At 41.0% G+C, this 13674-nt stretch overlaps 1 protein-coding gene across 1 annotated transcript in view; it reads right to left on the bottom strand.

The window, feature by feature from the left end:
- Nucleotides 1–12370, bottom strand: part of LOC120558135 (dihydropyridine-sensitive L-type skeletal muscle calcium channel subunit alpha-1-like) — a 40922-nt gene extending 28552 nt beyond the window's left edge. Inside the window, 10 exon segments of the mRNA XM_039799050.1 lie at nucleotides 509–669; nucleotides 776–857; nucleotides 1811–1956; nucleotides 2076–2179; nucleotides 2577–2782; nucleotides 3822–3974; nucleotides 4275–4417; nucleotides 4764–4903; nucleotides 11146–11251; nucleotides 12000–12370. Of these exon segments, the coding sequence (XP_039654984.1) occupies nucleotides 509–669; nucleotides 776–857; nucleotides 1811–1956; nucleotides 2076–2179; nucleotides 2577–2782; nucleotides 3822–3974; nucleotides 4275–4417; nucleotides 4764–4903; nucleotides 11146–11251; nucleotides 12000–12187 (1429 nt within the window). The 5' untranslated portion in view covers nucleotides 12188–12370.
- Between the last annotated feature and the right edge of the window lie 1304 nt (nucleotides 12371–13674).

Here is a 13674-nt window from a genome sequence, read left to right as displayed (position 1 = left end):
ACACCCACACAGACACACACAAACATACACACACACACACACACACACACACACGTACACTTTTACCATAAATGTTCTATTAAAAATACTTTTTGTCATTTTTATTGGCATCTATAATGAAATAAGAGCAGTTAAAACTGTCCGGTCAAATTTGACTGAAAACAGTAAATTAAGGGGGGTAGCAACAAGCAGTGTTTAAAGGTTAAGCTTTGTAACCTTTGAGTATCAAAAATTTTAAACTGAGGCAACGAAAAAGTGAACTACTGTTGGAGTTGGTACTTTGGCTTTTTAGCTGATTTAAATCCAGCAACAAAATCCCTTACAGAATCAATTTAGGTTCCACTTTCAATATTTATAAATTACCACAGTTATAAGTAACCAAGACACAAAAACCCAATTGAAATCAGCTGATCAGCGTTTGTTGACTGGGAAGGTAGAAACAGTAACTGTCACGTACCTAACACAGGATTAAATGTGTGTCGGCATGTAAGGTGTGTAATGCTCTGACCTTGCCAGTTGGTGAGACTCTGAGACTGTTTGTGGTGTTCGGTTGCGATGGCCAGCGTATTGAGGAAGACGAGCATGATCACCCACCAGTAGAACAGTTTGGACTTAACATAAACTCTGCATTTACGGCGTAACCAACGATTCCACTTACGAGCCAGCTTACTGCACAGAAGAGGAAGAAAGATAAGTTGAAAACGACCCATAAAGTATTACATGAAGTTAGCTGTTCCATACTGTAAAGAGTACTACAGTAAAGTGCACTACTGACTAGTAATAGATGATCAGCTGCATTGTGTCCATTTTGCCGACACTTCCGGTCTCTGATCCTCCATTTTCTGTGATAAGCAGGCCTGATGAGAAACACACACACACACACACACAGTCAGCTTTGTTCTTTTATAGAAGCATACTCATACACCAACTACATGCAGATACCCCATTGTACAATTAAACATATTTTACAGCATTAAAGCACTACTTTGCTAAATCCCCCCCCCCAAAAAAAACTGCTGTAAAAATCTATTTTTAGTTCCAATTAATAATCAAACTATCAAGAAATGGTTGCCTTGTTTTTTGAGAAACAAAAGGCACTAACACTAATAATAACGGTATATGAATTATCATAAATGTTTGCATGAAAAAGCACTACATTCATTTATGCCCTCTGAATAGTGTGGTGTGTGTGTGTGTGTGTGTGTGTGTGTGTGTGTGTGTGTGTGTGTGTGGTGGGGGGGGGGTCCTTCACCACACTAATGTAGTGTGGTGAAGCTCAACCACACAACGCGGCACTACATAAATATGATATTGACATTATTGATATTAGGACTGTGCAATTAATCAAATTTTAATCAAGATTACGATTTTGGCTCTTAGCTTGTTAAAGTTATTGTCAACGTTACCAGTTAACTAACATCAGCCTGTTACATGTTAACAGTAACGTTACAGTTAACAGCTAACGAGTCAGCAGCCAAAGTTTACATTTACAGTGAGTGAGCTAACAATAATGATACGTCTAGAGGCAAAACTCTGCAACAGCTCAAATCATGTCACTGATGTTAACCACTTACTTACTTTCCAAAAGTCAATGGGTCATCGTGTTAAATAATTGTGATTTCAATATTGGCCCTAATAGTCGTGATTATGATTTTTTTCCATAATCGAGCAACCCTTATTGAAATTTATAGTGAAGTCAATCAACTAGTCGTTTCTCACATCTGCAAAAACATTCCAGGCAGTTCCTTGGCATTTTATTCTATTCTCTTATTTATTCACCAGCTATTGTATTCTGTGTCTTGTGTCTTACCCTGTCCCTCCTGGTCATTGTCCATGACCTCAGCCTGAGTGATCCACTCCATATAGCCCTTCAGGTCCTCATCTAGCTGCTGGGTTTCCCTCAGCTTCTGAAACTCTCCACGGGACTTGGCCTTTTCTCGCTCTTTTGTGAACTCACTAGTGGGAAACAAGACAACCAATCTGAACTAAAAAGACAGAACACATGTAGAAGCAATGTGAAGTGCAGATACTAACGATTGCTAAATTGGTAGTAGTTAGGTTTAGGGTATTCATACCCACTGAGCACACCCAGAACCAGGTTGAGCACGAAGAAGGAGCCAACCAGGATGAGTGTGGTGAAAAAGATCCATGGCCATTCCATTCCTATAGCATCATTTACCTGTCAGACAAAGCACACCTTTATGTATTTATTAAATAAATAGGTAAGTTTAACTTACATTTTGTAATAACGTTTGTAATAATTGGTGAAACTCGCTGTTACCATGGAAATGTTAACCGCACCCGCAAACGGCCAGCAAGCTGCTACCATTGAAGTCTATGATCGTTTTTGTACACAGTCTTGTACCTTTGCCTTTTTTGTTGTTTTCAAAATGTTATTTTGCACCCAATGACATGTTTTATGGTTAGGATTCATCTCGTAGATGGTTGGCTTGTTTCCAGGCTTCAAACTTGTTAGTATTTAATGAATCTTCAACAGAGATATTGAATTGGGAAAATCCTTCTGGAACCAGAGCCGTTAAAAAAGTATGCGGTCACTGTTGCGCTCTATACCTTACCCAGTAGAGGATGTCTGTCCAACCTTGTGTGGTGATACACTGGTAGACAGTCAGCATAGAAAACCCTAGGTTGTCAAAGTGGGTGATTCCTTGGTTTGGGCCTGGCCACCCAGCTCGACACTCTGTGCCATTGATGGTACACCGCCGACCATTCCCTGCTTGGGCACATGGAGCTGGCTTCTCATTTTCCACTGTAGCAATGATATCTGAAGGCCACAGGAGGGTTATGGTTAGGTTGATCTTTGTGTGCATGTATTGTACACATGATACTGTAGCACCTATCTGACTTTTCCCCTCCCAATGCCAACTCCACCTAAATTCAGTATTGGTCAATACAGAGTACAAATCTCCTACCAGTGCTTTTTGAAAATGTATAAACCTCACCGTGATAGAACTGAATGGGTCACTTTTCTATCTGTAAGGTCACATGAAACTTACTTCTTAATCATAAGCAAGTATGTTCATACACTCTCTTTTTAGGATTCTGCACATTTTTTACTATATTTATGTAATTGCATTATTACAATTATAATATCTGACCAAGGCTTCAATCCTCTTCTACTGTCAGATAGTACATTTGTGACATACATTCGTTCCCAAAGTACCAATGCTGCAATCTGTCCATACTAATGACTCACATTTGAAATGCTTTCCATTATGCAGGGGTACGTGCCAGGGGTGCCGGTGTCCCCACTACTCTTCCCGTTTGCAATAGAACTACTTACAGCATCTCTCCGTCAGTGCCAAGCGTTGAGCAATATTACACAGAAGATTTCCCAATACGCTGAGGATCTCCTTCTGTATGTTGCTAGCCCAGTGTCCTCACTACCTCATACACCTTGTCTAATCTGAAATGATTTGGATAGTTTACAGGCTACAAACTGAATCTGCAAAAAAGTTAACTTATATATTAAATTATATATTACTTAAATTCAGGGGCACTCAGTGTTCTGGTCTCAGCCTTCCCATACAAAAGAGTAAAGTATTTAGGAGAGGTTTTCAAATGCTGTACTAAACTGCTGTAAACTAAACTTCATCCCAGTAATGTACCAGTGTAAGCAGGAACCACATTCGACACGGCACGTCCTTGGGTACCCAGCAATACATGTGCGAAGTTTGAAGTAGATCGGCTAAACGGTTCTAAAGATATGCAAAGGACAGACAGCCAGACACACACACTCACACACACACACATTTATAGTTAGATTACTGCCATATATAACCCTGTTGTGCTGCATACTGTACTTGTGCCTGTGTGGTAGCAGGTCTTGTGCATTTTGCACTTGAAGAGCTCCAATCCCATAATGGAGTAAATGGTGACCATGAAAAGGACCAGTAGGGTGATGTGAAAAAGAGGCAGCATGGACTTCAAGATGGAGTTCATCACCACTTGAAGGCCTGAGGGGGAAAACATAAATTTATTAAATCAGTATTTTTACAAAAAAATAAAAATGATGTATCACAATACAATATGTTTTCACCAAGCGAGCAAACAATCCCCTACGGTTAATAACTGTTAGTGAAATAAAACATTGCCTCAGGCTGCCACATGACTGTAGAACATTGTCATAAAACTTTATTCCTACTAAGAATAAAATAACAACAAAAAGAAAAATGAACTTTATTTGTTACAGCATGATGAAGTTATATTGTTTAATTGTGCAATGTGTCTGATTCAACGCCAGACCAGTTACTCACTCGGGACTCCAGAGACCAGTCTAAGTGGTCGAAGAACTCTGAATGCCCGCAGAGCTTTCATGTCAAAGCCTCCACCTTTCTCTCCTACTGGAGCCTCCACTCCACTGATATGGTTAATGGCATCCACCACCACAGTGAACAAGCTAAAGAGATAAAACAGAAAACATGATTTTTTTCTCTGATATCAAGATATCAGATGGTTGCCAGCACGGTTGCTTTGGACATTCATCATTCCCAGAATACACTGTAAGAAGCAGGGAACATCTCCCCTGACTGTACGCAAAATCCAAAGAGAATGGAACCAAGTCCCGCATCAAACCCAGGGACCCTCTTGGCATGTGCGGACAGAAACAGTGAGCCTTCATGCTCCTAACACCACTCTTTTGCAAAGTAATGAGACAACATATACATTGCCTATATTAATATGGCCATTAAAATTAAACATTAAAATACTGAACTAAGTGGGCTCAACACAACTTATCAACTTACCCAACGGATACACAAACAAAGTCCAAAATGTTCCAGCAGTTTCTTAAGTATGCATCTGCATGAAAAAGAAATCCATAGGCAACAATCTTCAGGAAACACTCTATCGAGAAGATGATGAGGAAGATGTACTCCAGGCTTTCCTGTAAAACAACAACAGGGGCTTTTGTTTGAATCTGTTACTCGTATATTGGCGTCAAATAACTTCTAGTAGTGTTATTTCATGCATAGGTTTTAGTTATAATTTATTGACAACATTATGATATATTTATATAAATAAAACATGTCAGACTGTGATACGATAAAGCTATAAAGTTCTTGAGTTATTTCCATTGTTGTACTAGGACTTGGTTGAACCTGGTTGAGTAGTGAAATCACCTCCCCTACTTATTTCTTCATGAGAGTTTAATGTTGCACGTCACACTAATCTACTTCTGTCTATTCATGTCACTTACAAACTCACACACCAATGATTTATTGCCTCTCCCATTCCACAAGTAGCTATTTTAAATGCATACCACACAGGCCGTGCCCTTCAGGAGAGTTAAACTGATATATGAGCCTAATATTGTCCTTGGATCCTTGTCCTTAGTCTGGACGCGTCAGCTTTGCCCATCACCTTCTGCTCTCTGTGTGTTGTTCTGGGAAACAACAACGAAATGTAATGTGTAGTTACATTTAAAGTGTAACGTGTAGTTACATTTCTGGGGAGGTATACACGTAAGGCTAGACGTAGGGTCTGTATCTACACGTACGGACCTAGGTACTTACCTACGGCGTAGATCCAACACAGAACCATAAATCAAGTTCAAGAGGGAGGCATTCTGGATACTGGCCACTTAAAGCCCAAGAGAGTTAAATCATTAATAAAGGCAGATTCACACGGAGTTAGTATTACCTTGTGATCTCTAGTCATTTGTAATAATTACGGAGGTTGTCTGTGATCTTATCCTAGAGCGAATCATCCATATCTGTAATTTGTAAAGTAAAAATTCTCCCGCAAATGACCTGCGTGCCTCCAGGTAACCAACTCTCGGGGTACAGATAAGTCAGTAAATTCGAGTAAAATCACAGACTACACTTATCCCATGCTAATGCGCCACACAAAACTCAGATTTGGGGGGCTAATTTCTAAATCAGACAAGTTCCCCAGATGATACTAATCCTGGGCGAATAGGGCTTTAGACTTGAAGCCATGTCTGTAAAGTCTACAGGATTATATTTCTTCTCCGATATGATTTCATTGAGAACTACTGTAGGATATATTTGATGAATGTATTAATTTCAAATAGATGGACCTTGACATTACTCAGGGTTATTTGTAAATACTGAGGGTGATTAAAATGCATTGTTTATGTGAAAAGAAAATCTGAATAAGTTTGAAATAATTAAAGGTGGTACATTTTGAACACTTTTTGCCAAAATCAAGTTCAAATGAATATGTATGAGGCTAATGTCTGTGTTGCGTTTACAAATAAAGCTGCTCTGAGCAATTTTGGCTTAAATTCAACAATGGTTGACAATATAGTATACTAAATACTCTGTCTGCAGGTTGAAGCAGAGTTTGCTTGCACTGCCACTGTCCCATTGAGATCCAAGTTAATGCAGCAGCTAGATCACAACTCCTCCCAGACGATTAGGAAATCATCGCAGACCTGGACAAGGTTTGTGTTTATCTAACAAATGTTTGTTCTTCAAAAATATTACTTGTTTTTCTTTAACGTATAATATGCAATGTTATCCTAAAAAATGTATGTACGGACTAATACAAAATTAAAGGGGTGATAGAATGATTATATAGGGTATTTCACACTGTTCCTTATAGTCTCCTAATGGGGTATGTAACATTGGTTGGGCTGAAAATGGCCTGGTTGATATTTTATGGGCCCTTATGCATCCCTGTGTTTTGGCCCCATTTGTAACAAGAGCTTTTCTTCCAAATATGGTATGGTCATGAATATTTAGATGAGCTGCGCGCTGATTGGTTGAGCGACTTGCCATACGCAGACATTAGAGACGTCGCTGATTGGTTGAGCATCCCCAAACACATACATTAGAGAAGCGACAGAATCTCATATTCCAGACACTGCAATGTTTCATTACCAAATTCACTTCTGAGACTTTTTTAAGCGAGAACTCAACTATATAAAGCTGAAATATGGGCCGTTTTACAAAAATTGATGGCTAATTGCAAATTTGGTAAGACGTGTCGGACTTTAGGAGCTCCACACAGTCTGACGAGAAAGCGGCAGCCTGCTGGGCTCCATACCCAGCGCAAAGTCACCCTTTGTGGATACTGCACTACGGGGCTCCGCGGCCAGCTGCCGGCATAACTAATATATTTACTAGTTTGAATTTGTGTTGTTTGAATGTTTGAATTTCGTCACGCCACTTATATAACATCATTCCCCCAGGGCTCTCAAGTTTTGAAGACAGGCAAGAGTGACACTTCCAAAAAAAAATAGGGGTGTTTCATTAATAATATTATTAGTAGTATTTTTTTATGTTATTATTAATAATTGGTCAGATTTACACAATTAAAGATTTGACAGATGGCACTGACAATTCAACCAAATACAAAGTAATTATACAATTTCAGCATGGTGACTTATGATGCGGAGGGGTCTGGGGGGGTCCTCCCCCAGAAAATTTGAGCATTAAACTCTTCATTTCCTGCATTCTGGTGAATTTGTATGCACCCATTTATACCTTTTTCTGAATTAATTGATGCTGGAAATCTTTATGTAAAAGGTACACATAGATTATAATCCAAATATAAAAACATAATGGAATATATTGCAGTAAGGCTCTCAGGCAGTCTGTATTGTTTTCATCTATTTATTCTCCTGTAGATCAGCTTTTCTAATTATATCTGAGTCAGCACACTGCACAGCCTAGCATCATTTACTCTTCCCTTTTCTTTTCCATCTTTTGTTGAGGAAGTAGCCTAAACTCCTTAAATGTGCATTTGACAATTATTCACGTCAATGATAAATTCATTCATTTTAATGAATTAATAAACCCCTGGACTATAATATTTCAGATTTGTTTGAGCAAGATTTCTGCTCATGTCCAAAACTTTGTGCACATTCAAAATATATCTGTGTTATCTGAGTTTTGGAGGAGTCGTGATATTTTGAGAAAAATAAAGTTATAATAGTCAATATATTTCAGAAAATAATCTGCTGTGCATTACGTGATTGCTCTGCTGAGACGGTAGATCTCAGACCGTCTGACAGACTCAGAGCCCCGTTTGGGTCTCTGGTCTCTGAATTTGCGAACGTTTAGGGAAGTGTCTGTACGCTGCTCTTTGCTTTTTTTCCATTGGTTGTTGCGTTAAATCTTACCCAGATACAATAATGCTATTTTCTGATTGGCTATTGTGTAGCCCCTTTCTTTTTTTTGATTGGCTGATAAGTGGCAGGCACGACTAAGAACTCCAGGGGAGACGCGCTTGATTCCTGCCGGTTCCATAGTGAGAGCGGCGCCGGCACAGACATTTTGGGCGCTGCGGCATATTCAATTTATTATAAATATTTTTTCTGCGTGAGGAATACAATGTGTGGCGGGAGTGCGTGAAAAAAGACCGAAATGAGTGACTGTCACGCTCAATGCGTGACAATTGAGAGCCCTGTTCCCCAATGTATTGTAAAGCTAACCGTTGTGTCCGATTTGATTTTAAGGTATTTTTATGAACGCGAGGCGTCTTTGTAGGAAAGCAGCTGCTTGCTATATGTCCCATTCATTACAATGGGGAAATACCGCAGCTAGCTAGCTACACTGTCGCCATAACTAAATTATATTTACAGTTTGAATTTCGTCACTTATACAACATCATTCCCCAATGTCTTATAAAGCTAACCGTTGTGTCCGATTTGATTTTAAGGCATTTTTATGAACGCAAGGCGTCTTTGTAGGACGAGCAGCTGCTTGCTATATGTCCCATTCATTACAATGGGGAAATATCGCAGCTTGCTCACTTTCGCATAACTAAAGTATATTTACAGTTTGAATTTCGTCACGGCATGAATATTACAGGTTCCTCAAGGTCTTACAAAGCTTAGCTAACACTTGTCCGATTTCGGATTTCAATTGAATGTATTTTTGTGAATGTCAGAGTTAGGAGGAGGCTAGCTAGCTCTCATTGATGGACTCCATCTCACCGCGGCTCTATCAATGAGACTCACGGACAAGAGGCGTTTATTTCCCCGATTGTTTGTTTAAATAATTCAACACACATACCCATTATAAGATTAACTGGAACCTGCGGGCTGCGGTAAAAGATTGCGGGCGTAAGAAGCTCGCTGACACTGCGGTCAGGGCGGCGATGTAGCAACCCAGGCAGCACCAACACGGCCCATATTTGAGCTTTAGTTGATTTCTCGCATAAAAAAGTTTCAGAAGTGAATTTTGTAATGGAATAGCAGAGATCTGCGTGACCTAGCTAGATTCAGAAGACTACCTGATCTCAGGTCAGTTGTGTAGCCTATGTAAATGTTGGGGCGTGACTGTTCTCTTAATACACCCATGGGCTGACAAAGGTTCCGGTTTTTGGGAGGTTGACGTCAACTTCCAGCTTTGTTGAGATTCGCCCGTTTTCAGCGGCAGTTTCAAAATATGAGATTTTCATAGTAAAGGGGTGTCAGTGGGATTTTGAGCTTCTATGTATGTCCTATTTACCCACCGAACTGTCGTTATTCAACTATGACAGGGTAAAATCGGTTTTGCATTCTATCACCCCTTTAATCCATCTCTATCATCTCTTACGACCCTCTAGAAGTGGGTAGTGGTGCATGGATTTTCTCTTTTCATTTAATTTGAGTGCGGGAGGTTTGTTGGCTTCAGCAAAGAGTCGTTACCACCCAACTTCTAACCCATGAAACTTGGAACTGGATGGCAACCGTCTCTCAACAAAGGCTCAAGTGCTAAGAAACAAATTCTTTGAAGTAGGGATGCTAATTTAGATTTTATTTTCTAACCATCACACAATACCACCCACTCCCTCCCTGTGTGTAACGCGTTAAAAGTACAAAGTAACTTCAGGTAAAAAGTAGCGCTGCTACTGAAAATTTGGTAACGAAACGTAGTTCCTTTTCAATTCGGCATAACGTTACTTTTCCCAGGGACAGATTTGACAGCGACACTGCCTCCTCAGCTGCTCGCTCACAAGCTCCACACGGGACGTGACAGAGGCTGGTAACACAGCAATCATGGCAAGCGAGAAGCAGCCAGCGCTTACTTTTGAGAGCGTTTTCAGCTTTGTGGCATTTTGCTGGACGGCGCTCTGAGCGGAGAGCTACGTGACACATGCCACTACATCGCTGAGGACTGGCGGTTAAATTGGCCACCTACAAACAGAGCATGCCAGGCAGACACAAAGCTGACAACCTCACAGATGGATCTCATACATAGGCTACACGCAGCGGACCGCTGTGGACTTGTGTCGGTCGCACGGACATGCAAGGACTTCCAGAAAAGAGGCTGCATGTGTCTACGACAATGCACGGACCATTGTGGCTGCGCAACCGGTACAAGTCGATACAGACATTACATACACTGACATACGTGTACATACGTGTAACGGCGATGACCTGCCGATGTGCATTCAACCCGTGCTGGACTCGTTCATAATGAATCAGCCGTCCCTCTGTGAGGAGAGAATCCAGTCTGCAGTGGAGTTCAGACACTTCACTGATAAACCAGAGATTGGCTTTATGGTCAAAGATAGTTTTTGTATAATTAACTTCAGTCTCTGCCAGAGACGCCTGCTTTTAAAAGTAACGTAAAAGTAACGAAAGTTACTTTCCATAGGGGGTAACTAAGTATAGTTACATATTACGAGCAAACACTACTTTTTAAAACTAACTTCCCTAACACTGATCCCCACTGTAATCATGACACTGAACAGTCACACATAGCATAGGCAACATCTCCCACTCCGTTCAGTCTTCTTTTTGCCCTATTTTGCATTTTGCACTGTTGGTATTGCCAATGTTTTTGCACTGTTTCTTCATGTATCCAAAGTTATATGCATTTTGTTATTTGAGCCTGCCCTGTCAAAGACGAATTTCTGTCACTCGTGACAAAGTTTTTCTTATCTAATCTTACCGATAGACCACCCTCGTTGACCGATCATAAACCATTAATACAAGGGTTTTCATATTTATGCTCTTTTCTTCTATTTTCATGTTTGAAAACGTGACATGAAGTGTAGATAATTTAAATATCGCAGATTCTTTTACTCTGTTGAAACCTTTTTAAAAACGTACAATCAATAAACAATGATATATGGGCCGTCCTCAAGGCAGCCCAGGGTACCAACTTTGGGAACCACTGGCCTAAACGACTGCATATTTTAATAACAAACACAAGCATGCTGACGCACCAAGTTGCTGTTGGTGTTGTTGCTGTCTTCCTCAGGCATGGGCAAGTACACAGCCAGGGCCACACAGTTGGCAAAGATGGCCACAAGGATTATGATTTCAAAAGGTCTGAAAGAGATTCATAGGAAGCTTCCATGCCAACCAGATGTCCCCACATCATACAAATTAAACAACACTTTGACACGCTTACACATACACCTACAGCTGTGCTACAAATAGAACACCAAACATCTGAAGGCCAGTTCAGACCAAAGATTGGCGACGAGACGAATCCGTTTTAGAACGTTGCAGCGGTCTGAACCGGTCCGTCTCAGCTCGACTCCAGTTAACAGAAAAGTCAGCTACAAACAATCGAAATAAAATGATCCATAATCCATTTTATTTCTATGTTTCAAACTGTCAACTGTTTTTTTTTTTGTTTTGGGCAACACACAGTATGGTCGAGCAAGCGGGTCACTGAAGAGAGAGAGAGTAATCGGAAAAATTAAATGTTTTCGCCGATTCATTACTACTAGAAATGTAACTGTAGCAAGCATCTTACTATCACTATACTAATACAGCTACAAATAAAAGCCTCAAAGTCGGAAGTTAGAACAGAAGTACGGAGACTCGTTGCTATAGAGATGATACAACGTCTTGTGCGTCTGGTCTGAACTGGCAGGTTTCAGAACTTTGCAGACAGGCGCGTTGCAAGTAGTTGCAAGTTTCAACTCGTCTCGTCGCCAATCTTTGGTCTGAACTGGGCTCACCATTTAACTATTACTGACAGTAAATATGGTCTGCGGTAGCAACAATCACATAACATGTTTGATCCAGCCGCCCCGTTGACTAAGGCCCTTTTACTACTGCAGGATACTTCCACTCCACAATACTGATGCATGCCCTGCGGAAGGGATTCCTCAGTGTCAAGAAGAGGAGAGAGCGTGCAGGCCTCGGGTTGCCTCCTGTGGCCATCAGCTTCTTTAGCTTCTCCTTTTGTTTTCTCTTCAGAGTTTCCTCATCCATGATGTAGGACGACAGTGGTGGACTGCCGCTGTCTGCCATTGTGGCTTCAAGAGTTTATTGAACCAATTGTACTTTAAATTGAAGGTGGTATTCCAAAAGGTCTGTCGAAGACTTCAAAATCCTGTTGACTAGGTCTGTCCATTCATCCGTAACCCTTCTCAACTTGTCTCAATCATCTCTGTCACACTCTGTCTCTCTCTGATGGTTTGACTGATCTCCCTCTCTTTCTCTGTCTCTCTCTGTGGAATGGCAGCTGTCCCCTCTACTTGTAAGGGATTGGTTTACTCAACAGCTGTTTGGTCAAGAGAATAAATATAGACAATGAGCATGCCTGTTGTGGCATGGGGTGAAAAAAGAGGCATTTGCACAGATATAGTCTGGGTATAGGATATTTTTTTAAAGTGAGTGTGCCCCCAGACACAGAGGACATGACAAAAATAAAATAATTTATAAGAGGGATAACACGGTACTGAACGGTAATCTGTCATCAGCCCTTGACAAGGAGGGGGTGGGTTTGTTATCTCTCATAGTTCCTAGACCTTTCCACATGCTTCTGGGATTGCCCTCTTGGAATTGTAGTTCCACTTTCTTTCTGTTGTCCATTTTGGCTTCTCACATTGTAGGCTGCTGCTTTTATCCATGTATGTTTCCAGACTGCAGAAGTTGTTGCAGTGAGTGTGTTTATGGTATCCCGGATGGTTCTGGTAAGGCGCTCCCTCAGCTACAGCCAGAACCTGGAGCGCTACATAGGGGCGGAGCCAGACGTAAACATTCAGGGCTCAGCCCAGACCAGGGGGGGAGATGTTTTTTTTTCTATTTATGGCATTATATTTGATAATAGAATGCCTAAAACTCTGTACATCATTTGGGGGGAAACATGATAGTTGTCAAGGAAAAAAACATCTAATTGTTCTCCAATTGTCTTCATTATTCTGAAATCAGAACACAACAAATGTTGATGATGACTAACTGTCACTGCTGCCACCTAAAAAGGGGCAAAACGTGTCATTTTTGTTACACTACGCTGGAGTAGAGTTCACAGAATGAATGGCTGTATTTCCTCAGTAACAGAACTTTTGCTCTATTGATTTGTCAGAGAGATTGAAGGGAAATGACACAAAGTTGAAGCTATTTTAAAACCCTAAAAGATCAGGGGCTTTTGAGATAACATTCGGTGCTGGAGACCCAGAAGCCCCCCCACCCCGCTCTGCCCATGACGCTACAGGAGCTATGGCATGCCATGGATGAAGTGCTGCATGGCCAGGCTGCCAAAGAACTTTGGAAGGGAGAAGGCTCCCAAAGTCCTGACATTCCTCTCCTGTGTGGGAATGATAATGGATGGAGATTACATCTCCTTTAAGGACCTGGCACTGCTAATCAAGCATGGGGATGTCCCAGGCAGAGCTCCAACGGCTGCAAGATACAGCCATGCTTCATCTTCCCCAAAATCTGTTGGTGTGGCGTCTCCATGATGCCATTCCATTCATGATGAACCACCTTCCCAAACCACCTAGCAACAGGGTCTT

The sequence above is a fragment of the Perca fluviatilis genome, chromosome 4 (assembly GCF_010015445.1).
Source record: "Perca fluviatilis chromosome 4, GENO_Pfluv_1.0, whole genome shotgun sequence".
NCBI lineage: Eukaryota > Metazoa > Chordata > Actinopteri > Perciformes > Percidae > Perca > Perca fluviatilis.
The sequence above is the reverse complement of the archived record's forward strand: the minus strand, read 5'-3'. Positions and strand labels throughout refer to the sequence as shown.